The sequence below is a fragment of the Hakea prostrata genome, chromosome 7 (genome assembly GCF_041222555.1).
Source record: "Hakea prostrata isolate BN-2017 chromosome 7, UWA_Hpros_2, whole genome shotgun sequence".
NCBI classification, from domain to species: domain Eukaryota; kingdom Viridiplantae; phylum Streptophyta; class Magnoliopsida; order Proteales; family Proteaceae; genus Hakea; species Hakea prostrata.
Genome location: NC_142606.1, coordinates 51,144,549 through 51,170,225, shown reverse-complemented (window position 1 = coordinate 51,170,225; position 25,677 = coordinate 51,144,549). Strand labels below are relative to the sequence as shown.

The 25,677-nt window shown below is 37.2% G+C and overlaps 2 protein-coding genes across 2 annotated transcripts; one reads left to right on the top strand and one right to left on the bottom strand.

Moving 5' to 3' along the window:
• The first annotated feature begins 1,596 nt into the window (after positions 1–1,596).
• Positions 1,597–4,598, top strand: LOC149011337 (histidine-containing phosphotransfer protein 4-like). Its single transcript, XM_089163272.1, has 6 exons — positions 1,597–1,744; positions 2,164–2,294; positions 2,379–2,447; positions 3,260–3,331; positions 4,345–4,417; positions 4,516–4,598. The coding sequence occupies exons 1-6, from the start codon at positions 1,685–1,687 to the stop codon at positions 4,567–4,569; spliced, it is 459 nt and encodes a 152-aa protein (XP_089019398.1). The 5' UTR covers positions 1,597–1,684; the 3' UTR covers positions 4,570–4,598.
• Positions 4,599–4,671: 73 nt separating this feature from the next.
• On the bottom strand, positions 4,672–11,213 carry LOC149011336 (putative ABC transporter B family member 8). Its single transcript, XM_089163271.1, has 9 exons — positions 10,821–11,213; positions 10,676–10,730; positions 10,404–10,582; positions 9,558–10,015; positions 8,073–8,607; positions 7,354–7,533; positions 5,896–7,188; positions 5,324–5,748; positions 4,672–5,236 (listed from the first exon to the last, which is right to left on the bottom strand). Exons 1-9 carry the CDS (start codon positions 11,076–11,078, stop codon positions 4,882–4,884), a joined length of 3,738 nt encoding a protein of 1,245 aa, XP_089019397.1. The 5' UTR covers positions 11,079–11,213; the 3' UTR covers positions 4,672–4,881.
• Positions 11,214–25,677: the final 14,464 nt, after the last annotated feature.

The window sequence follows — 25,677 nt, the reverse complement described above, 5'->3', positions numbered from 1 at the left end:
ATGTAGATCTAACCAAACCGATTCATTCTAGTTAGAAGTTGATTAATTTCTCTTTGCTTGTCCGATATTTTGCTTGCCTGCAACTGATTCTAAAGAACAATGTTAGATATGGAGCCAATCAGCTTGATGGACGATCCCTCTCTGACGATTAGTTAGTGGAATTCAAATTGAAGAAAACCAGAGCTCTGGCGAATCATAGATTCAAAAAGATAAGAAAGGCGGAAAAAGTTGCAGACTAGACTCTGTTGTTCAAAGTGTCGTACCTTAACATTTGTCTTTTCCGTATTTATACCTCCTGGTCCCTGTTTTTATTTCACCCGATCCATCGGATGTTTGGTTTTAATTTGATGGTCACGATTCAACTCTGAGTGTAATATACAATTTGATATCACCTAATGCTTAGACTACCAACTGACCTAGTTTGAACCGATTAATGGGTGGTTTACCCACAACACATAATTAATCTGGATAAACTAGTATACCTCAACGCCTAGGAATACTTGATGTGATTTAAATAATAGGATGTGTAACTGTACATATGAATGCATTGAAATTGTAAATAATGATGTGATGGAAAATGTACTCTCTTTTTTTTTTTTTGGGTACAAAGGGGCTTTTAATATGCCTCACCAAGAGTCAAACTCATGACCTCTTCACTAAGAAGGTGTTGGTTTCACCACTAAAACAGCTCTGCGTTGGCGTGTGTAGAACTCTTTCTAGAGAGAGGATCGCTGCACTTGCACTATTACAACCGCTGATTACAAAAAGTTGCAAAATTATTTGCAAAGCCATGCATTGGACAATACATCTCTAAAGTGGGACAACCAGTTGCAGTGGGGACCCAAAGCATCCGGTTCTAAGGAATAATTAGCAGAAGAATTTTGTCTGCCAGAGTGGGTTAATGCCTTAATTACTTTGCCCTTAAATCCTTTTCTGCTGCAGAGAATTCCAAGTTTCTGCAACTTTTTGTGGTTTTGTCACTCAAAAGAAGAGTGATCAGCCCACAATTCCAATCATGAACAGACAATGAAGTATGGAAACAAATCTGGGCCCGGTCGGGTCGGGTTTATATGTAGCGTGCTGTGCAATGCAGTGCAGTACTGTCTACGAGTTGGATTGACGTCTGGGTGTGTGGTGGAGAATGCATTTACACCAATAATCCCAGAAAACAAAGCTGTTAACAACTCACACAAAACCATTTTAAGTAAAATGCTTGCGTTCTTATCAAGAATTCTTTCGACTCTTCACCCTTAATTAAATCCAGACAAAGGTGAATAAGACATCACTCACGTAAGCAAAACAAGTGGAAAGCCTTAAACAGTATAACGTTTCTTTCTCTATTTTGGAAACTGGAAAGACAGAGAGAATCCTCATTTGTACTGTAGAGTGTAAATATCAGCTTTCAGATTAAATTTCTAATCTATTTTTTCCTAATTTAGACTGTCGAGCGCAAATAGATTTATCACATGATTCACATAATCTTTCTAACGTGTTCACATACATGCTTTCTCTCTCTCTCTCTCTCTCTCTGTGTTTGCCGCAGCTATATAAACCCCTTTTGGATCCAGGAATGGTATGGTGTGTTTCATTGCCAGCTTCACTTGCTTGCATTGTATACCTTACTCTCTTCCTTCTACATAAAAATTTAGAAGCCGCTTCTGATAGTTTTGCTCAGTCTTCTTCAATGGAAAGGAATCAGCTCAGACGCCAGCTTGCAGTTATGAGGCAGTCCCTCTTTGATCAGGTTTCTCTCTCTCTCTCTCCTGTATCTGTTCATGTCATCTTCTTCTCAAGAATAAGAATTTCATTTTCTTCATTCCATTGGCTCTTTCAATTTCTTCCTATTGTGGGGGTTGTAGCCTGAGTTTGTTTGTCAACCATAGAAGTTAGAGGTGAATATACATCCATTATTTTATTTCTTTTGAAGAGTGGTCTGCCAGAAGAGTTTTGTATAGAGGAGAATATTGTTGGCAGTAAATATAGGGTGGACAAAATGATGACCTCTATAAAAAGGTGGAAATTAATCTCATTTGAACGTAAACTAGCTGAAAATGAACTCCGTTCCATGTGGTCTCATAACTCTTCCATAAGAACACTACCCTCGAAGAAGTTTCTATGGGTAAACTTGTAGTGGTTATAACTAATTTAAATTGATTGTTTCAGGCATATCTTGATGACCAATTTATTCAGCTAGAAGAATTACAAGATAATGATAACCCTAATTTCGTGGAGGAAGTGGTTACATTATTTTTCAGGGATTCGTCCAGAATGATTGTTAATATAGAACAGGCACTGTAAGTCAATTTCACTAGTTTCCTTTACTCTCCATTGAAATTCTTTGACTTGAACTCTAACCTTTACCATATTGATTTATTCAGGGAACGTAGTCCTCTTGATTTCAATAAGTTGGACAACTACATGCACCAGTTTAAGGGTAGTAGCTCAAGGTAATAGAGGTCCTAGTCATGGGATATCCCACTTCTATGGACTTTTTGCATTGCTACCTTTAAAAAGTCATGAGAAAAGGTTCTCTAAGATGCCAAGGCATACCCCAGCTAGCTCTTTTGTGTCTTTCTCTTTCTCATATTTGGTTGCACTCTTATATTTGATTCTCTTGTGTGCTTCCTCTAGACCACTAGCTTAATAGAATTCTTCGATAGGAAGTTTAATCCATACCTTAAATTCACATAAAAGTGACCAAATCCTTGTGCTTACGTAGGATCGATGACGGGTATTTTGGTAATTTTGCACTTGACAAAGTGAATCAATACCATGGGCTATGAGAATGATAATGATGTTCCATGGTGGAGGGGGAAGGGGAAGAAAAGATGTGGATGTCACTACTCTAGTATTCTCTTTTTCTGTATAGTGTTTGTGGGGATATTCTGCTTTTGTTTTGATTTTTATTTTTGGGCAAGTTCTTTTGGTGGGTTACTTAAATCAGACTTTTTTTTGGCTTCCTTTTCTGCCAGGAATTCTTTTGTCTTGTTTATCTTTTATAAAGCATAAGTTGTGATGCAAAAGTTTCATATAAACATAATTAGATATCATGTTTCGGGTGACATTGTCCATGGGATGCAACAAACCCACTTGTTTTAATAGGGAATAGGTGTGATATATTATGTATTAGTAACGTTATAGACACACGCATCTCGCATCCTTTTAGCTTATTTTCATTTAAATTATGTTTTAGTTTTATCGTCACATCTTGTTACTTATTATAAAGGCAAAGGAGTGACAAAAATAAATTCTTTTGCAGCATTGGAGCTAAAAGGGTGAAGGATGAAAGTTCACAGTTCAGGGAATACTGTAGAGCAGGAAATGTAGATGGGTGAGTGTCTTTTGCTTTTACTACATCACTTTCTTTTTTTTTTTAACACCTACTTTTTTGAGACGCCCCCTAGAGTTTTTTTTTTTTTTTTTCTTTCTTTTTCTCCGCCCCCCCCCCCCCCCCGCGGGGCCCCGCCCCCCCCCCCCTTTTGATTAATTCCCTTCAATTTTGGATTTTTCCACTTTTTTCTCTTGTCAGATGTGAAATGTCACTATTTGCCCCCCCCCCAAATATTGAGAACAACTTTAAATGTAAAATAATGGGTATAAAAGTCAATCTCTAGTTAAAAACTATTTTACTACATCACTATTTATTCTTGACCCCTTTTTTTCTTTCTTTTTTTTCTCTTTTCTTTTTATTTACGGGGGGTAATTGGTAAAGAGAAAAATATTATTTTTTTAAAATGTTTTTATTTTTTATAAAAAATCCCCTCTCTCCCTCTTTTTTTTTTTCTCCCCCCCCCCCTCCCCCCCCCTTTTTCTTTTTTTTTTTTTTTTTTTTTTTTTTTTTTTTTTTTTTTTTTTTTTTTTTTTTTTGGGGGGGGGGAATTAGGGGTGGGGGGAATCCCCCCCCCATTTTGGTTTTTTTTTTTTTTATTTTTTTTTTTTTTTTTTTTTTGTTTAGAATGTTTGTTTCTTTAACTTGTCTAAATTTTTGCTATTTGATTTTATATTATAAATAAAATGTCTATAGTTAGTAAGGTAACTAAATACCATTGGTTGCATTTCTTATCTTAAAAAAAAATTTTAGTTTGCATCTGACATTTTAGGGTTGAAGATGTGTATTTTATTTTTTTTTTTGTTCTGATGCTAGAAGTGTTTATCTACATCTTGTTGAAAAAAACTATCATTATCATTAATTTACTTATTTTTATCAAATATGGGTGGGGGGGGGGGGCCCCCAAATAAGAATTTCATCCTTTTAATTGGAAGACTTTCCATTCTTCGGCCCCCCCCAATATTGAATCCTGGTTCCGCCCCCCTTTTAATTGGAAGACTTTCTAATGCGTGCAGATGCATGAGATCATTCCAACAAGTGAAGAAAGAACACACAACTCTGAGGAAGAAGCTTGAATCTTACTTTCAGGTATACATATACTTCATCCTTGTTAGTTTGAGTTCAAGAACATGAATGAGAATGGAATCGTCATTGATAATTATTGTTCTTGTGGTTTGATATTTCAGCTTGCAAGACAAGCTGGACCTGCAGAAACAGCATGTCTTCCTTTGAGGAACTGATGATCAAGAAAAGCCAGTATTGAAGCCTATAATGTCAACATGATGGAAATTAATTTTTCCTTTTTCATGAATGTAAACTGAAACCTGTAAAAGCCAACTTAATATGGAAGGGTTTCATAGATTTCTTATAATGAGTTGAAGTCTTACATAAATATATGTCTTCATATATCTCTTTTGTGGTGGTTCCAATCCTTACATATCATATATAGGCATGAGTTGTTTTTCCTAGCTCATCACCTCCCATTGCATACACAATATATTTACAACATACATGAACCAATTTGGCTGGCTTGGAACTATGGTTGATAATGGTTAAGTGTGTTGAAGAGTGACAAGATTGAAGAAGGCTCCTTGCTTGCTCTTAAGTTGTGCATAGGTTCCTCGTTCCACCACCTTCCCATCTGCTACAAACGCGATGGAATCCATCTTCTTGATAGTGTTAAGTCGATGTGCGACAACGATGGTTGTCCTCCCCACCATGATTCTATCCAAAGCTTCTTGCACAACTTGCTCTGACTGGACATCGAGAGCACTGGTAGCCTCATCGAGTAGTAATATGGTTGGGTTTCGTATGATAGCTCTTGCTATTGCGATCCTTTGTTTCTGTCCTCCAGATAGTTGCAATCCACGCTCTCCACATTCAGTTTCATATCCTTCTTTTAGTGCTCTGCAAAAAAAGGGTATTTTGAGTAATCGAGATATCATGATTTTGCTTTGACAAAACATTTGATAGACGATATGGGTATGAACTTACGAGATGAAGTCGTGTGCATTAGCAGCTTTGGCAGCCTCTATAACTTCATTCTCTGATGCTTCCAGCCTTCCCAAAACAATGTTGTCCCTTATGCTGCCTGAATAGATTACAGGTTCTTGGCTAACAAGTGCTGTGTGGCTCCTGTACCATCCAATGTCCAACTCTCTTATGTCAACTCCATCCACCTTCACTACTCCACTCTCAACATCATAGAACCTTTGCACCAGTCCGATCACTGTCGATTTTCCACAGCCACTTTTTCCGACCAAACCAACATTCATCCCTGGCTTCACTTCCAAGCACATCTGTCGCAACACTAGGCAGTCAGGGCGACCAGGGTACGCGAAATCAACTTTCTTCAACTCTATCCCACCCTTTATCCTCTCTAACTTCCTCCCTCCATTAGTTCCATCATCACCACCTGCCTGTTTAGCATATAAACATTGAGTCATGTAAGGTGTGGTTATTTAATATAGTGTCTAAATTGAGTTGGCCTAGTATGAAATTGGTTAAAGGACTTAGATTTAACAGAAGAGCAATTGAAATTAGAGAGATGGTTTAGGGTTTTTTACTTGATAGGAGCCTGGAATGAGGGATTCCCTGTCGAGAACCTCAAAGACAGAAGCAATAGCAGTTGCCCCCTTGGCGAGGTCCGAAGTCATGCTTCCAGCGTCAGCAATGACCTTGCCTGTGCTCACCAATATGAAGAAAGTCTTGAACACATCCCCTGATGATATCTGCCTTGCCTCCACTAGTTTACCACCAAACCAGAAGTCCAGTGCCCATGACATGAAAGTCAAGCCCTGTGCTGAACCCATCCCTATCCCTGCCAGCCATGCCTTCTTTCTTGCTTCTTTCCTCGGTTCTTCCTGAGCTTCCTCAAATAGCTGAAGCACTTTTCCAACACTCCCAAAAGAAGTCACTATTCTGTGATTGTAAACTGCTTCCACAGCAATCTGGGTGCTCTGGTTCTGTGCTTTAATGAAATTCAAAGTTATACTCGACAAGAGAACTTTTCGAGTGTAGAAACAGAGGATTGTTAATGGTTGAACAGCAATCATCACCAATGCAAGCTTCCAAGCCACAATCAAGCCCATAATCATTGCAACTGTGACTGCAGATGTGGTCTGCACCAGAAGGGACAATCTGTCAACCACTAGGGACTTTACCATGGATGCTTCGTTGCTCAGTCTTGAACACAAGGCTCCACTAGAGTTCTGTTCCTCATCAAACCATGCTGCCTCAAATGTCAAGATCTTCTCTAGCATTCTCAATCGGATTCTCTTGGTAAGGTGCTCACCCATGTAAGCAAAATTATAGTGTTGGCTGAGGTTGAAAATGATGGAGACAAGGGAGAGAGCGGAGAAGATGAGCGCATAGGTGCGGATATGAGCCCGCATCTCATCGTGGTTCTGGAGGAAGAAAGCTGAGATCATACCACCAATGGTCAAGGCATAGACAGGTTGAACAGAGCCAAACACGATTGCAGAGAGGCTACCCATTACACCCTTCTTCCATTCTGGGGAGTTAAGGAGTAGAAGTCGAGAAAATGATGGTGGAGAAGAAGAGTAAATAGATTTCATCCGGCCATCATTGTCAAGTCCGGCGATTGGTGAAGCATAAGAACCAGGGGTTGATCTAATGCTCAACCGGCTAGTGCTGCTTCTGGTCACAGAAGAAGGCATTTGGGACTCGGCGAATTGATTATCACTGCTGAATTGCCTCTGTAGTTTTGCTAATTTGGCATAGTGACCATTTTTTCTGTTGATGAGTTCGTTGTGAGAACCCATTTCTATGATGCAACCACCACTCACCACTGCTATCTGGTCTGCATTTCTTACTGTAGAGAGCTTGTGTGCGACCACCTGAAGATCAATTTGGGAGAAGAGAATCAGAAGATTTGGATAACAAATGGGCCTTCAAGCCCAAAACCATTATTGGGCTGGGCTTGGGCTAGATCTAGGTGGAGAACTGAAATGAGCTGGGCTATGATTAAAACAAGCTTTTAACAAAAAGGAAAGATGTTATACCAAGGTGGTTCTTCCCATGGAGGCTTGATCAAGTGCATTCTGAACCATTGTTTCAGATTCTGAATCAAGGGCACTGGTAGCTTCATCCAAGAGCAGAATTGAAGGATTTTTTATGATAGCCCGAGCTATGGCAATCCTTTGCTTTTGTCCACCTGAAAGAAAAGCTCCTCTTTCACCAATCTGTTCACAGTTCAATTTTTCAAAGTTAGGAAAAGTAGAACCCAATTAGGTGAAAGAATTATGTGGTGGGGGAAGTCACTTTAGGCCGGTAACACAAACTTTAGAAGCCAAGACAAGAGTGTGGTGGGGTCTTCACCCATTTCATTGTCACAGCCCACTTACAGTTGGGCCCATGACTTTTAAGCCCACAAAACTTTCTCTTTCTGTCAGTTTAGGGAGGGACATGATATGACCTCACATCTTGGCCATTTTTTCCTTAGCTTGGTCAAAATTGCCAATCTAGCTAAAAATTCTATTTTGTTAGAGTTGGGTCAAGGTAAAGAAATGGAGCATGTGCTCCCTTTACATTTTTTTCACTATATAATAGGAGTGGAGTCCATTTGAAGCCTATTAGAGGTCTCATGTCTAATTTCATTTTTGTGCGCATCCAAAAATGGACTCCACCCCAATAAAGAACTGTGAGGGGAGCACTAACCTCTACCCTGATGAGAAAAATCCAAACTTGGATAAGAAACTCTTTTAAAACTTGAACGTATTACCTTGGTTTCATAGCCTTCAGGTAGTTGTCTAATGAAGTTATGAGCATTTGCAGCCATTGTTGCAGCAATGATCTCATCCATGGTTGCATCTGGTTTTCCAAACAAAATGTTTTCTTTAATGGATGTTCCAAAGAGGGCATGTTCTTGGCTCACAAGACCCATTTTCCCTCTTAGCCATTTGAGTTGTAGTGTTTTTATGTCTAAGCCATCAACCCTCACAACTCCACTGTCAGCATCATAGAAGCGTTGCATCAGAGCTATAGCAGTTGATTTCCCACTTCCACTTGCACCCACTAGGGCAACTGTCTCTCCTGCTTGAACCTTGAGATTAAAGTTTACCAGAACAATGGAGTCTGGTCGAGAAGGGTAGGTGAACTTCACATTCTCAAATTCTAGTTCGCCGCGTACTTGGTCAGGAACTAGACCTTTTGTTTGATCAATGGCTGGAACCCGATCGATCCTTTCAAAGATTCTGTTGGCAGCTGCTGAAGCTTCTGTGAAGTATTTCAGATCAGGGAGTGCCATACCAAGAGCTCTGCATTGCAATATTTTTTGTGGTGAGATAAAGTTTTACTAGCTAGCTAAACATTAGTGTCAGTTTAAAAGTTTCGAGAAGCCATGGAGTGGATACCGGAAAATTAATCCTACATGTCGAGGACCAGACCCTGAGAGCAAGTGAATCAGTCAACTTTTCCATTGTTTTCGGAATGAAAGCAAGAGTACAAGAACTTAAACTCAATGCTAATAAGTAAAAAGCTAGAGCACAAGGTTCCACGCTTATTAGGCTCTAATAGACAATGAAATTGCTTGAGTCAATGTGCATGACGATCAAGAGAGTTTCAGTTGAGAAATTTCAATGATCGAGATCGAGATCGATTTTGATCCAACGGACCAACAGACCAAAATGACTCACTTGACGGAACTGAAGCAATGTCCAAAAGAAAAAGCCTAACCCCTATTTTTAGAGATTGTCCTAGGTCTTACAACTCGTGAGTCATGACTAAGTGTTAGCAAGTGAGCACTCGATCAACGCATAAATGCCCTAAATTTTGGTGGATCGAGGACCAGACCCTCCTAGCAAGTGAATCAGTCAACTTTTCAGTCGTCTTAGGAATAAAACTAAAGAGTATTAGGTTCTGCGTTTAGTAAGCTTTGAAAGATCAATTATACAAACCCCTTATTCGTATTTTCTTTTATGTAACAGGTGATTTTATATATTAGAGATTGGGGTTTACATAATAGGTGGGGCTATGCCCTTAATCTCTTAGGGGATTCGAACTCTAATCTACTACTTGGAGTTATTGGTTTTTCACCAACTAAGCCACCCTCGGGTTACCTAATTCCTACTTTCAAGAGACTGTTTCTAGGACTTCAATGGTGACCAAACGTTTAGCAAGCGAGCACTTAACAGATGCAGTTACCCTAAATTGGTGGATCAATAATTTGTACATCTAAGGAGAAAATGAAACAATAACTAATACTTACATTCCACCCATGATGAATGAAATTCCAGCCGCATAAATCCTTCCTCCACTCTCTCCTTTATACATCACCAATTGACTTCCATACCAAGCGAGGAAAGCCCATATAGCAAACGAAAGACCAGTGCTCCCCACTGCAATTCCTTTGGCAATTCCTTGCTTGATCCCCAGTCTCACTGTTCTATCCAAAATAGCTGAATATCTCTCTAGAATTCTCTTCTCAGCAGTGAATGAATAGATGGTCTTAATAGAGCTTAGGGCTTGTTCCACCATAGTATTTGCTTTGGTATATTCCTTATGGGTCTTCTTTGACAGGTAGAGAAGGTACTTTCCATAAACCATTCCAGGAATGATCAATAAAATAATTAAGGGAAAGGCTACCAGAGAGAGTCTCCATGAAAAGTAAATTGAGAATGCAAGTCCTGAGATGAATACTGATGTGTGCATCATAAATATGGGCACCTGTAGAGTTGAGAAGAAACGAAAAACTGTTAAGAAGCTGAGAAGAGTTAGAAAATGATCACATGAACCATGTGTAGATTATATAATTTTCTAACGTTCTATACCATTGGAGATTGTGAAAGCTTTATAAGAAAATAGATCCTTGGACTTCCTAGAACTATAATTTAATCTCAAAACCTATTTACTCATGTTTAGATCATAGGAGTTCTCTAACTTATATGATCTACTCTTAGAATCCAAGCTCATTTACAGAGGAGTGATGAACACTGAACTGGGGCCTATTTTATTTCAGTATTGTTTAATATCGTTCTTTGACAGTATTCTATGTGATGTCTGGCATGACTTGACTTTTTGATAATTATAATAATTCTGAGTTTGAAATCAATACCTTCTCACTGAGAACCTCTTGTATGAGTGAAGCATCATTGGATATACTGTTTATAATCTCTGAAGTAGTTGCATCTTGTGAATCAAAAAAGCCAACTTCTTGTCTAAGAACAGCTTCTAAATATTTGTAACGAATTCTTAGCACCTGCCTCTCACTTGTTCTGCTCCAGCAATAACCTTCTGCAGATTAAATATTTTCTACAAATCAGTTGCGCTAACAACCAATCACTCATTATCAAGTACTAATCTAAGGAGATTAGATTATCAAATTACCCATAAAAGCCACAACCAGTACTGCTAAACCCAAGTATACAAAGTACAAGCTGCACTGTAAGATCCAAGAAAAAAAGAGAAAGTTAGATACATAAAGCAAAGAAAGATAAAGGAACAAGTAAAGAAGAAAGAGTAGAATGTTAACCTTTTCAACATCAGCCATGAAATTGCCATGGTTCTGTTGGGTCTTACCATACCCTAAGCTGTTCATAAGACTGCTAGCAAAAACTAGTAAGCAATTGGTTGACATGCCATCCCCAATTGCTCCTAAAGTACCCAAAAACATGAGGAAAACATCAACCCAATCCGCATATCTCAAAATGAGAGTTATAGATTTCCAATCTTTACCACCAATGCCAGCAGCATTCATCACCTCTTTCTCCTCCTTCATGGAAGAACTCATCTTTCTTTCTTTCTTCTTTTCTCTCCCGAAGTGTAAGAATGACTGGGTAGAGTTGCTTGTGTTCCTTCAAGGATTTAAGGGAAGGCAAAGCATGACAAATGATAAGAGAAGAAAGATAGACAAGTTGGGTTTTGATTTCATGGGTTATCTATATATAAAGCAAGGCTGAGGGGGCAGGGCTGGTTGATTTCCATGTAGCAACTTGACATTGCTTCACCATGAACAGTAGTATGTGGGGTTGTTAAAAGATGCTTTCTCTATTTATTGGTGATGTCAATTTGTTGCTTTCAAAGTCACCCTAAAATCAACTTAACATTTCCAGGATCCATGTTCAAAAAAGAAGAATAGGACCACAGCTTCAATTGGTTCTTTCGTAATTCCTTTTTTCAATTCTTTTATTTCTGGTTGGTTGAGCTTGCTTGTGCATGTTGCATATGCATATTTTAAGCTGCTTTATCACATGTCCTTTAGTCAAGGCTTTCAACACATCCACCCAAATCAAAGTTTTTAAAATACTCTTATCAAATGTCACGCTTTGTTGTGAGCTATGATTCCTTTTATTTATTTTATTTGAATCTATGTCTCTACTGTTCAACTAATTGCAGCTTGTTAGTTTCTTCCCTCCAATTCCATATAAATATACAGCACTTGCAGAAAAAAGAAAAAACAAGCGGAGAAAAAGAAATAAGACACTATTATAAGAACAAGACTAGAAGGTGCCTCTACTATTATTATTATTATTTTTCTTCTTCCTTTTATTATTTCTCATTGCATAAATTTTTACTACAAAGAGACGCATAGCTGTTTGGAAATCAATTTCATTCGATTGAAAGTTTTCCTGTTCTTCCTTTTCATTCCATGGAATCAATTATTTTCATATGCTTTTGTTTCCTCACCAGCTGGCTGGAATTGGACCATTTATTTGATATCTCCAATAAGATTTCATATAGATTAGATTACAAATGCCAGTGAAATGAGTATATCTATGGCTCCTGATTAAAAAGATGATTTATTCTCCTTTTGTCAAATCTTAACATAGTACTAGTGATTATTGGATGATGGGTAGCAATCTTAAATACTAATTACCCAGAACACGAGATTCTTGCTATTGAATAATTAATGAAAGCCTTGGGGCTAACTTTTTCAATTAGAATTAGAATAGTTTAAGAGATTCAAATATAAGCATAAAGCCACAGTGCAATGACTTGCAATCTCTTAAAGTGATTGTTCCATTGGGGGATGTATCATTTGAGAATCTGATATCATTAATTAATTGAGGAAATCGCACCTCCAGTGATAAAAGCTAAGTCTTCCAATACTGCGGTAGCCAAATCACATTTTGACACTATGGAAGTTACTAATTCCTTTCTGGGTGGAAGGACTGGCAAAGAATTACTCCATTCTACCTTTGTTTCTTTATGTAGTTTATTTATTTATGTTTAGATATTCAACACGTTGGAAATGAATTCATTGTCTGGTTTTCTTTTTCATGGAATCAAAATGTTCGACAACCATGATATAATAGAATTGCAGAACAACGTGCAATGAATGGGAGGCTAGTTAGGTTTGAGATAAGACTTCATATGTGTGTCGTATATGAGTAACAGTTCAGTATAGCAGATGAGAGCGATCAGTGTTAACCTTCTCCAACCTGCACTATTGGAAATGACAACTCAAAATAATTGAAAAGAAAAAGAATTTCCTACTGCTGTTGTCTGAACACTCATAGTAAAAATGGGAATCTCCTATAGATCTTAGGAATAAACAAAAAATAAAGGTTGAAAGCCTCAAATCAATTAAGACCGAGCATACCTGCCATCTGTGCTTCCTTTGTGCTTTTCCCAGACCATAATTCTTTCCAGGTTGTTCTCTGTAGAAATCTGATCTATTAAACCTAATGTGAGATGGAGAATTTCTCAATGGTAGGGATTAGATGGCATTCTTCTACCATTATTTACAAACCTAAGATACATAGGAGTGCCCACCATATCTTCTACCTTAGAGAGAGAGAATTTTCCATGCCTGCACTTGCTTCCCTCGCACCGAGGCCACCTTAGGCAGCTTGTATGTTGAAATCACCCCCAACTTGTCATGGAGTCTCTCAACATTATCTCTCATGCCCTTTGATTCTCGTCTGCTTGTAAGCTCGGAAGGAAATCATGGAGAGACCTCAAAGTTTTTCCACATGCAATTCAACTTAACCTTAACTTATGTAGCACTTGGGTATTGCAATTCAACCCCCCAGATCCAGGCCTACTACATGTTTATTTTCTTGAGTTTTATGCTTGTCTATGCACATCATGCATCATTGTTGTATTTTATGCCATCATTTTGCATTGAGAATTGTGGATTATGACTATTTTTGAGAAGCACTTGATGTCACGTACGATCCAATTTTCCTAGGTCCGGTGGTGCCCATAGCACTGTAGCCTAACCGGACCCGTGCAGACAAACTTTAGAACATTTCCTATGACAAAAACGAAAGCTTATTGTATTGGGATTAGCTGCATAGTTTTCTTTTGTCTATTGGATCCAAACCTTATGCCACATTAGCTAATCATGCACAACCACACTCTCATGAATAAGAGTCTAGTAGCAGAGGTACAAACCACATATAAAATACTCTGAGTGACACTATTAGCATCTGATCACTACTATACCTACTTTTAAGGATTGTTAACTCTTACCTGAACAACGGTCCATTTCTTCTGCATAGGCCTGGGGTACCTATGTTTGGGGTAGTTAAAGAACTTTAATGAGCATTGAACTCAGTAAGTGAAATCATCCCTAAGCTAGGCACACAATAATAACATCATATGAAATATATTAGCACATCATAGCAATTTAATTCATAAAGGACTGTCCGCCATACAATGGGATATAAGGCATTTCCAACTTTCAAATTTCCTTTCTAATTTCCCTGTCCCTTATTCTTTCCTTAGTCTTTGGTTCTCACTGAGAGCCTCTCATTTAACCTTGCACCCCATTGGGTTGTGTTAATCAAAAGGTCCATACTCTTTCTACATTTTCAAGGTTTGACTTTACACAACCTTTAGTTAGGGTGTAAATGGATAACTAAATCCGCACCCAAATGCGCATCCGCATTTGCTTAGCAGTATCTGAATCCGTTCGATTACTAATAGGATGTGAATATGGTATACCCCTTTCTTACCGATTATTATCCGTCTAATAAAATTATCTGATTAAGTTACTTATTTGGATTTTTTTTTTTTTATTTTATAATTTTTTTACTTGAGATATGTGACTATTTTTATAGACTTTCTACTAAAATAACTACCAAAATTGCTAAATTCTTAAATTCAAACCTAGCCTCACAAATAAAATGGTAAATATGTCAACAGATAGTTGAAAATCTATATTCAATCTGTATACATGGCCATTTAGAAGAATTTACTTAAGAAAATAATTATCCTATTATCATTCCGAATCCGACTAAATCCGTCCGAAAACCGATAAAATATTATATGAATATAATAGGATGCGTATATGGTATTACTACTATTCGATCCGAATCCGATCCATTTACACCCCTACCTTTAGTCCTTAATTCTTATAACATTCATTGATTCTCTTGTCTAGATTCATGTCTAAGAATACATCACCTTCTTGTACATACCACCATCGTGGCAAAAGGAGAGATGCTTTTGTTTTCATTTGTCTTTCCCTTTAGTTTGCCTTCACCCTTGGGTTGTTTCCATTGTCTCAGTTCATGCCGAAACATACCCCATAGCATAAACATCCCCTTTTTGTACTAGAATGAATCACCATCATACTAAGAGGGTTTGAGACTCTCCATCCATCCACTCACATTTACTTGTTATCAATCGCCCATATGAGGGTCTCACTATCTCAACTCGAGGTAGAACTATCCCATATTGCATGAGTATGCTCTCTTGATGTACCAAAATGTGTCACCGTCATACATGAGATCCATCACCCACATAGAAGTTTGGTTTTTCCTTTCATTCCTCATAAGGTCCTACTCTGAGGTGAGTCTATACAACCTAGACCTTTCTTTGATATCTAACCCTTGAATCCAACTAAGTTATTACCATAACTTTTCATTCTTTAGTTATGTTATACAACTTCCTTCATATAACATCATGGCATTCCCATATCCATTATGTTTACATAACCTTATCATTTTTCATTCCATAGGCTCAATGTGTCATTGCATTTCATGAATATTAACATGCCATTTCTATTATGTCATCACAACCTTTCCATTACCTTTCTAACATATAAGCATGTCATTTTCATCTCATATGCATGCTATAGCACATCTATTCCATAAACATGGGCATTTCAATTTTTTTTACAAGCATAGCTTTCACATTTCTTTCTACCATATACCATCATGTCATTTTCATTTCTTATGCACAATATAACATTCTATTTCATACATATAAGTATGTTTTTACATCTCTTAAGCATAGCCATATAATTCCATTTCTTATACACCATCATATAATTTTGGTTTCTTTAACATAAACATTTCATTATATTGCTTTAGACATCATCATGTAGCTTAATTTTCCTTCATCATAAACATATTATCTCATTTCATCGGCATTATTATGTCATTCCATTGTCATTCGTTATAAACATATCATCTCATCACATAAGCATTAATATGTCATTCCATTACCATTTATCATAAACATATCATCTCATTTCATAATCATAATTATGTAATTTCATTTCTTTAACATTGAGATGTTATTTCATAGTATTGCATTATCTTGTAATTCTATTCCTTACTTAAACATGCTATCACATAACATAAACATCATGTGTACGCATCAGGTCATTGCTATCCTATAAGCTCAACCACGTCACAACATAATTTCATAGGCACAATCACTATATCATTACATCATATCTTTCAAACATCTGCGCTTATTACTCATACATTAATCATCTGAGACATCACTAAATATCACAATAAACATTTGTCATTCACAAACTAGGGATGGAGGTCACTCACCTTATGTAGACATTTCCATCTAATTCATTTGAACTCTTTTCTCTTGTTGTCCTTTCATCTTTAACATCCCTAGTAATAAGAAATTCGTTATTCCTAAGTCAAGTCATCAGTCCATTCATAGTTTCCATTTAGACCCATTTTGGCGTGTTCACTTCAAACAAAATAGGGTTCTCGGGATCTCATCCTCAGAATTGTAGATCGCGGAGTAGCCAATAACCTTCATGTGTTGCTACTCTAAGTATGGTATATACAACAATGACATAGTACATTACTATGCGACAATAACACACGGCACAAAAAATGGCAACAATAATAGGCAATTACACTACATTAGGCAACAACGTTATATAAAAGCATTAGGTAGGGGGACAAATTTGGCCCTAACAGTCGTAGCCACCCTAAGTCCGCCATGAACCCGAATAGGGCTTGGGCTCAAGATTTTGGCTCTGAGAGTGGGTTAAGGCCAAAATATTCTAGCACTTACTAGGGCCATGAGCAGGCTTGGGAGTACTCTTTGGCCCACCAGGCCTATCCCGACCCGTCCTTGATTTTTGGCCCTGATCCTGGCCTTGATTCAGGGAGCAAGCTGAGAATAGTAGGCAGTACATTGATCTCGATGATATATTTGAGGTGGGCGCAAATGATCAAGATCCCCTCACTCAATGGATGTTGGACAAGGGTGAGCCGATGTTGGACCAACCTGGAGGGAGGCCTGACCTAGTGCTAGCTTGAGTTGCATGGGTTGATGTGGATGAGTTTATGACCTCTCGAGATGAGGGCAGGCACATGTAGAGGCAACTTCTATTGTTGATGAGGATTGGATGATGGCACCAGGCACGCAGGAGCAATAGGATGACGATCCAAATGACACATTCGCTCCTAGTCAGACTACGAGGGATGATGATGATGATGATGGTGGTGGTGGTGGTGGTGGCGGAGGCCTTAAAGAGTGTTTGAATGTTCCACTACCAGAGACACATCACCCCCATTCAGATACACTAGAGAGAGTCATTTCACACATGCCACCCAGGATTATGATCATGGTGGTGAGCAACATCATGGTCATGAATATCTTGATACGTTCGAGCCACCACTGGAAGGGGAAGGGCCATGGGAAGCAGTAATAGCACAAAGGTGGTTATGATGATGTCACCTTCCCACACGGATTTTACGGTTACGGATCCTACGGTTCTTACGATTACGGATCCTATGGTTCTTATGTAAATCCTGCGGATCCAGCGTACAACTTAATAGGAGCGATGGGGTCCATGAGCTTGGACGAGTTTGTAGGCTCCACATCTGGTTATGGTATGGGTATGGGATCCCCTCTAGTACTTCGTATTATGGGCACTTGCAGGGCGATAGTTACTATAAGCTTGGTCTCTGGAGGCCAATGTCTATTGAGGAATCCATAACTTCATAGTCATTGGCACTAGCAGTAGCATCATCAGGCATGGATCACCTTCCTTGGTCCTATTCTCACTTCCCTCACATGGGAGTTCTCTTGGAGGTGGAAGATGACTACCATAAAGCTACAATTGATGATTATCTAGAGCACTATCAGTATCCAATGAGATGAGATCAGTATGTAAATTTATTGGGGGATTGGAGATAGCACAATCAAAGGGAGTTCGATCCACCTAGGCACAGTACCTAGAATTGGGAGTTGGAGATTTGAGATGATTGGATGACTTTATGTACTTGTATAATGAATTGTAGACTTTAGATGATTTGGTATATATGAGTTTCATAAGAACATTAGTTTAGGTGAAGTTTTAGGTCAAAATACACTCTCAATGTGTTTATTGGCCTCAAATTAGGTTTCACGTCAAATTTCAGGCCAAAATGACCCCAAATGCCCCTCGAAATGGGGGGTCGATTTTTCATCAAACCCCCTAAAAAAGTAGCCCAAAATATTGGTCGGTGTCGCCGTGTCAATGGTGTCGCTAGCCACCGACACAATGACACCAACCGATATTTCAAACTTTGGTTATTAATAGCCAAAATGTCAAAAATATCCATTAGAAAATAGGTAAAGAAACAACTGACAATGGAACACTAAAGGAATTTCAAAAGAAAATGAAGAATAGAAAAAGATTTGCAATGCAAGTAGAGTACATGCAAACTATTTATATAGTTATTCTATTTTTTCTTTTTTTGTTGAATATATAATTATACTATTATACTATCATTATATTATACTATTATATAAAAGCATGTACTTCTCTTTCGTGGTAAATCTTTTCTTTGACTATTGTATCTGATATGGAGAAATTATGATCAGACCGGGTTCATACCTAGTTCGACCCTCGACCCCGGTCAAGACAGAGGGAACCGACTCGCTCCCGAGCGAACCGGATCAAGAAGATGGCTTGCTGAAGAACAAAACTTATTCAGCTACAAGCGCGCCCTAATCCTACTTATGGATTAGGGTAATTACCCTAATGATGGCAGACTCGAATTGACGGCTACAGCTAATCATTATCGAAGGGATAATCATCGCATAACCTAAATGGTTATCTCAGGAGTCCTCTACTAGTCCAAACTAGTAGAAGTCTATTGCTCAACGGATCTAACTGTTAAGATCCAACGACTACCAGAAGAAGGCTCAAGTGCATCCAACGAAGGAGATTCGAAGGTACACTCTATATAAACCTCACTACCATACGGGGGTGAGGGGATGGAAAAACACACAATCTGAGACTTAGGTTCAGATACATACTGATAGACTTAAACTATCAGCGGCTTACGATCTAGATCACCTTTCCCAGTTCTTCATTCCTTAGCTCTGTGCTTCTAGCAGAGCCGTTTGTGATTAAGTTCATCAGCTGACTTAGCCTTCGGAGGTGGACTCCCGACCCCCGCGGTCAGGCCACATCTGACGCTTTCGTTTTGCAGGTCATCACGAGGAGATCTAAGGGCTGAGCAGATTTTGGACGCATCAGTATCCTTTGGTTTTACTCAAATAACATATTTTTATATTAGTCTTTTTAGCATTTTTCTTTTTGCTCCATTGAATTCTTGGTACCCTTTATGTTTTCTTCTTTCATTTAAGTTTTTATATATTTATTTATAAAAGCAAATCAGGAAAGATAATTTTCTCACAAATTTCATAGAGACCAGGAATCAAAACTTGCATTCCAAGAAAGAAAGATAATTTTTTTTCCCAAAAACACAACAACTATGAAAATAAATTTTAGTTACATTTAAAAAAAATTTTAATCTTTTCCTAAAAAGATTATTGTACCACTCTATGATTTTAATTTTTTTATTTTATTATTGTAAAAAAGCTTAATCCTTTCTTGATTTACAAAAATTTATTATTTAAACTTAATTATTCTTTTAAAGAATCTTATAAATTATAAACCAACAAGTCTCCATATTTAATTTTTTTAATTATTTTAAAGGATTTTCTAATATATTTTCGTTCGAAGTGTTTATATTTTTTTTACCATAAATATTGTTTCAGTTGCTTCATCCTCTTTTTTTTTTTTTTGTTAGGAAATACCATTTCACTTGCTTATTATATCTTCTTCTTGTTTCCTCTCTTCGTTCATCTCTCTTTTTTAAAGAATCTCTATATATTTTTATTATTTTGATAACTAAAATTTCTCTATATTTTTCTAAAAACCTATATCTATTTTTGGGTAAAACAAAAATATTCTCTGTCTTTAATGTTTAGGAAAGTGATGCGTCTATTATAATTAATTTAAGAAATAAGAAAATAATCATGGTAGATATTTCTTTCTCTCTTATTCTTCTTATTAATATTCTAAAAATTATAAAATCTTCGTTTCCCTCTAGTATCCTTTTTTGTTCTTCTTGTTGGGTTTGGGTGTCTTGTATTCTGTGGGTCCATGTAATTATGGTTTTGGTTGTATTTGTAATTGAAATAGGGTTTAGGTCAATTACTAATACTAGGGTAAAATTGTAATTACATTGGGATTATGGTTTTAGGTTTCCCTAAAAATAGTCGCTGTGGGATAACCTATAAGCATCAATCTCTGTAGGAGATTGGGGAATCAATCTTTGTAGGGGATTGGGGAACCCATCCTAAGGATAAGGATTGGGGTCAGCAAAGGGTAACACTTTGTGGGTGTGAGGTTTTCTTGGAAATAGTAAAACTTCTTTTCTCTCTGGTGGACGTAGGCAGGGTTTTGCCGAACCACGTTAAATCCCTTGTGTGCTTTGCTTGTGTTCTTCTCTGTTTTTCTCTTCGTTTCCTTCTAATATCCTTTTTTGTTCTTCTTCCCTCCAAAATTATCATAAAGTTACTACTGAAAAAGAAGTTATCGTAAGGTCTTGAAATATTGTGGTTCCAAATCAATAATTATCTTTCTTATTTGTAAACACTTGTTCATATTCCTCTCTTTCTTCTCCCATCTCTCCAAATTCCAAATCTGAATTCTGACTTTTGAACCTCTTCTCTCCCCGTCCCATCTCTCTAAATTCCAAAATCAATGAAGCCACATGGTTTGAAAGATGATGGGAACAAAGCATCAGATCTAACAATGCTCATCATTCATTTTCTTTTTCTTTTAACATTCAAGATCCTTGAATAGTTTTAGTCTACCACATTCTTGATTGGGTTCTTATTTTAATTATATGCTGGTGATTATGATAAGAGAGAGAAGCAAGAGCGTGGGGTCTTGCAACTCTGAAGTACTGTGTTCCAACTGCTATGACAAATTTTCCAGTGAGTAGTTTTGGTCAGATATATGTTTTTTTTTCAAACTTTTCTAAGCTTCTTGCAGAAGTTGGCTATTTTTGTTTCTTCTTGAAGGTTTTCAACCATGAAAGGAGTTGGAGGAGATGAAGAACTTAACCAGCACTAGTTTTTTGCTTCCCTTATAAGTTATTTATCATAGAGTTGCAACCATCTACGTACTGTATTATAGATTTGCAAAAAATATTAAATTTTTATCTTTCTTTATAGAAAAAGCAGTGGATTCTCCAAGGGAGCTTCAATATATAAGGGATAGGTAGAGTTGCAGGCAACAAAGATCTCTATTTGGGAACCTTTTGAGTATTTCTTCCTATTCTTCATCATGCTCTTCTCTTGGTACATCAAATTCAGTTGTTATTGGTGTAATCTTGGCAACCAAGGGCACAAGAAGAGGCAATTGAAGCCTTTGACATTGCAGGAATCAAGTTTTGAGGTCTCAGTGTAGTAACCAACTTTGATATGAGGTAAATATAATGTGAAAAGCATTGCTAACAACATTCTTCCCATTGGAGGCATCTCAAACAGAACCAAAGCTTCTTCATTTATAGGTCAGAAGATAGAGATCATCTCTTTTGGGCATCTTCACGTCTTGTGTTTCACAACCTTCTTCCACAACTCTTAGCTTTGCAATGCTCATTAAACCTTGGATTTCCAAAGTAAGAACCAAAATATTTCTCAAAGTTATGTGAGGGATCATAGTGCGACCACGACCACTACTACTACAACAAAAATAACTATGAGTTTATATCAAGATAGTTTATTGAATGGAATGGATTTCTTTGCAACTTATGTTGTTACTACTACAAGCAATAATAGGTTTTTGAATGGAGAAGAGGGTTTCATGGTGCCTTAGAATATTGCAAATAGTTCAATTTCAATCCCGTTTGCTACTCCCATTACTATGATTAGGTGCATGTTTACAATCGTTCCATAATATAGCTGGACTGCATTGTGTGAAGAAGATAGGGATCAAAATTAGCTTCTCAAGAAACTTGATCTCTACAGATCTCTATGGGAGAGAAGAAGAGAGGGAGAGAGAGAGAGAGAGAGAGAGAGAGAGAGAGAGAGAGAGAGAGTGAGTGAGTAGAACAACTATGTGGATTTAAAAATGTAAATTTGAAAATCAGAAGACCTAATGGTGTAATAGAAAATCTCTATTTTTACTTAAGCCCCACAAATTCATTTGTCATCGTTACATCTTTGTTGTGTATGTGGCACAATCTTAACAGTGGTATGGCTGGAAAGGATGTAAGGGTATTTTGGTCATAAAATGATGATATGTAGTTAGTGTTTTTTTATATTACAGGGGAGGCATACACAAAAGGACCTATTTTTTTGACTAAAATTATTCAAATCAAACCTCAGGGGGTTAAAATGAAAATTACCCTTGTTTCTTTTATTAGTGTGTATATAACTATTGAAATTAATAATAAGAATGAGCAATTTCATTTTTTGAGGGATCATAGAAAAATAAAAATGTCTAGACTCATTTTTCATTAGTTGTCTACTCCAAGGGGGTAAATAAGAGTAGTGAAGATAGTTGGATTATTGTAAGAATCTCCATAACTGGTTGTGTCTTTATTTTTCTTTCAAAATATTTCATTAGATGGTTGTTAAAAAGTGGACTCACAATTTTTTCGTTTGATGGTTGTGGATATTGAAACCAACTAACATTTGAATGTCAATAATCACTTTCAATGTATACATTGAAATGTTTTCATCGCTTAATGTATATCTGATACGATAAATTTATTCTACAAAAAAAAAAAAATGATAAATTTGTTGATTAGCTGTCTTCTCTTCTAATTATCCTATATGAAGCATCTGACCTATATTTTCTAGCCTCTTGCATAAAAGATTGATTATATTACTATGAATTTCTGTAGTTGATTCATTTTTATTCTTTACATATGATGACTTTGTTGGTGTTTTAGTTGTAAAAAAATAATAATAAATTTTTACCCAAAAAAGATCCTAGCACCAACCCTTTCTAAGAAATTCTGAAAATTTTCATAGAGAATAACTTGTTTTGAATTGAACATTACGAGTGTTCTGTTGGCCAAAATTGATAAATAGATCAGGAGAAACAGATATTATCTGGAGAAACTAGAAGACAACAATCAAAGAATACATCAAAACTAATTAACAAGAAAAAATCGAAATACACTCAAACGGAACCTGAACCGGAAGCAAGAAGAGTAAGGAATTAGAATTGCCGAGGCACGTCAGACGCTTTCCTTAAAACAGATTCGTCCCCTCCACAGTGTGCTTGAGGATTCAACGGACGTCTATCTCCCAGGATACAACGACGAACAACGATGTACTTAGCACAAAGTATATCGCAACGACGAACATGACATGTGCCTTCCTTCTATCACCACACGATTCAAACACGAAACCAAACTTGAAAACCAAACTCAAAACAAAACTCACAAACGTTTTAAGAAGACTCTTAAATCACACTTAACATTCTTCTTTGAAAACACACCACAACCACCATCTTCACCAAGGGGGGGATCCCTATTTATAAAGGAATTCTATGTCTATTTAACTAGCTTAAAAGATGAAAAGCCATACTCATTATTCCCCAAACTTAATGAATTAAGTTATGGAAATGAAAAGCTTTATTAATAATCAAGCTAGAAATGAGAAGTTTCTTGGAAATCAAGAGTCCCCAAAACCCTCCATAATTATCTTAGGGAAATGAGAAGTTTGTTATTAGGAAATAGAAGGTCCCATAACCTCCATTCATGAACTCACCTTGGGAGATGAAACACCCAAAAGTCCATATTTATTCCATACATTTATTTCCACAAATGCATGTATTTCTACAAACTCTCCATATTAATGGTTTTTCATTCACATTCACACATGCTCAAAGAGCATATTCCAACAATCCCCCACATGAATGAAAATGACGACAGAAAACAAAATAAACAACGACCGACAAGGTGATAGAATTCTACGGTGAAAGCCTGCATAGGATAGGTAGGTTTTGCCTTTGAACCTTCCCTTGTGAAAATATACTTACTTTACTAGCTGATCAGTAGACGCGATGTCCTTGAACTGTTCTGCCATTTGTGTAAATGATGATATACTCCACACAGACATTCCCCTGACACAATTACAGTTCTCATGGTTATGTCCATTTTGGCAGTGGACATCGTCCTGGTTCTCATGCGAGTTTCTAGAGAATTGAGCCTTCACAATTCTCCTTTGAAGCGGCCCCTCTTCTCTCTCACATAGGTGATTTCTTACTTAAGAGTACCCCGCATTACTCCGCTCCAACGCATAAGAATCATTAAAAGCATAAGCTTAACCTATTCCTTTACGGGTATCACTGTTTTCATCATAGGAATGGGTAGAGGATTAACCCCCACAGTGATTTCACTCGGTCGTTACAGTTTAGTTGTCCTATTGAACCTAGATCTTGGGATCTCTAGTCAACTAGGTTAGGTTTCCACTGTAATGAACCTATGCATTCATGGGATTAAGTCCCATTCCCTTCAATGATTGTTCAACTTGATCTCTATTCAACCCTTTGGTTAGCGGATCCGCAAGATTTTCTTTTGACCTTACATAATCAATTGTTATGATTCCAGTCGAGATCAAGTGTCTAATGGTATTATGTCGACGACGTATGTGTCTTGACTTACCATTATACATCACATTTAGTGCTCTCCTAATAGCTGCTTGGCTATCACAATGTATACATATAGCGGGCACAGGCTTTGGCCATTCTGGAATATCCTCTAAGAAGTTCCTTAGCCATTCGGCCTCTTCGCCACACTTATATAAGGCTACAAACTCAGATTCCATTGTGGATCTGGTTATTACTGTTTGTTTAGAGGATTTCCACGAGACAGCTGCTCCTCCTAAAGTGAATACATACCCGCTAGTTGCTTTAGATTCTTGTATATCAGATATCCAACTTGCATCTGAGTATCCTTCTAATACTGCAGGCTCTTTATTATAGTGTAATCCATAATTACAAGTATGCCTTAAGTATCTAAGTACCCTAACAATAGCTTTCCAATGATTAGCTCCAGGGTTACTTGTGAATCTACTTAAGCTGCTCACAACATAGGCAATATCAGGCTGTGTACAACTCATTAGGTACATCAGGCTACCTATTATTCTAGCGTATTCAACTTGAGATACAACGTCTCCTCGATTCTTGGACAAATATTGATTCAAATCAATTGGAGTTCTGGACACACCAGAATCGCCCTTATTAAAATTTTCAAGCATCTTGTCCACATAGTGTGACTGACTCAATAGGAGACCATGAACTGTTCGATGAATCTTTATTCCCAAAATTACATCAGCCAATCCCATATCTTTCATGTCAAATCTTGAATTTAACATGTTTTTGGTAGAATTGATCATTTGTGCATTACTACCAACAATTAATATGTCATCTACATATAGACAAAGAATGACATATCCATTATCCATGGTCTTAACATAGACACACTTGTCACACTCATTGATCTTAAAGCCATTTGACATCATAACATTGTCAAATTTTGCGTGCCATTGTTTTGGTGTTTGTTTGAGTCCATACAAGGACTTCACCAACTTACACACTTTCTTTTCTTGTTTGGGAGAAATACAACCCTCAGGTTGTTCCATGTATATTTCTTCCTCAAGATCTCCATTGAGAAAAGCCGTCTTCACATCCATTTGATGGATTTCTAGACCTCGCAAGGCAGCAATTGCTAATATCATCCTTATAGATGTTATCCTTGTTACAGGAGAATAAGTATCAAAGTAGTCATGACCTTCGCGTTGCTTGTAACCCTTAATTACAAGTCTAGCCTTATACTTATCAATTGTTCCATCAGTCTTCATTTTCCTTTTGA

What these genes read in the sequence shown, in the direction of transcription:
- LOC149011337 (XM_089163272.1), top strand. Translation starts at nt 1,685, where the DNA reads ATGGAAAGGAATCAGCTCAGACGCCAGCTTGCAGTTATGAGGCAGTCC. An exon ending in AGAGCAGGAAATGTAGATGG is followed by an intron (nt 3,332 to 4,344) that starts GTGAGTGTCTTT and finishes TAATGCGTGCAG; the next exon opens with ATGCATGAGATCATTCCAAC. An exon ending in AGCTTGAATCTTACTTTCAG is followed by an intron (nt 4,418 to 4,515) that starts GTATACATATAC and finishes TTGATATTTCAG; the next exon opens with CTTGCAAGACAAGCTGGACC.
- LOC149011336 (XM_089163271.1), bottom strand. Translation starts at nt 11,078, where the DNA reads ATGAGTTCTTCCATGAAGGAGGAGAAAGAGGTGATGAATGCTGCTGGC. An exon ending in AAGAGGTTCTCAGTGAGAAG is followed by an intron (nt 10,016 to 10,403) that starts GTATTGATTTCA and finishes TCAACTCTACAG; the next exon opens with GTGCCCATATTTATGATGCA. An exon ending in AATGCACACGACTTCATCTC is followed by an intron (nt 5,237 to 5,323) that starts GTAAGTTCATAC and finishes CTTTTTTTGCAG; the next exon opens with AGCACTAAAAGAAGGATATG.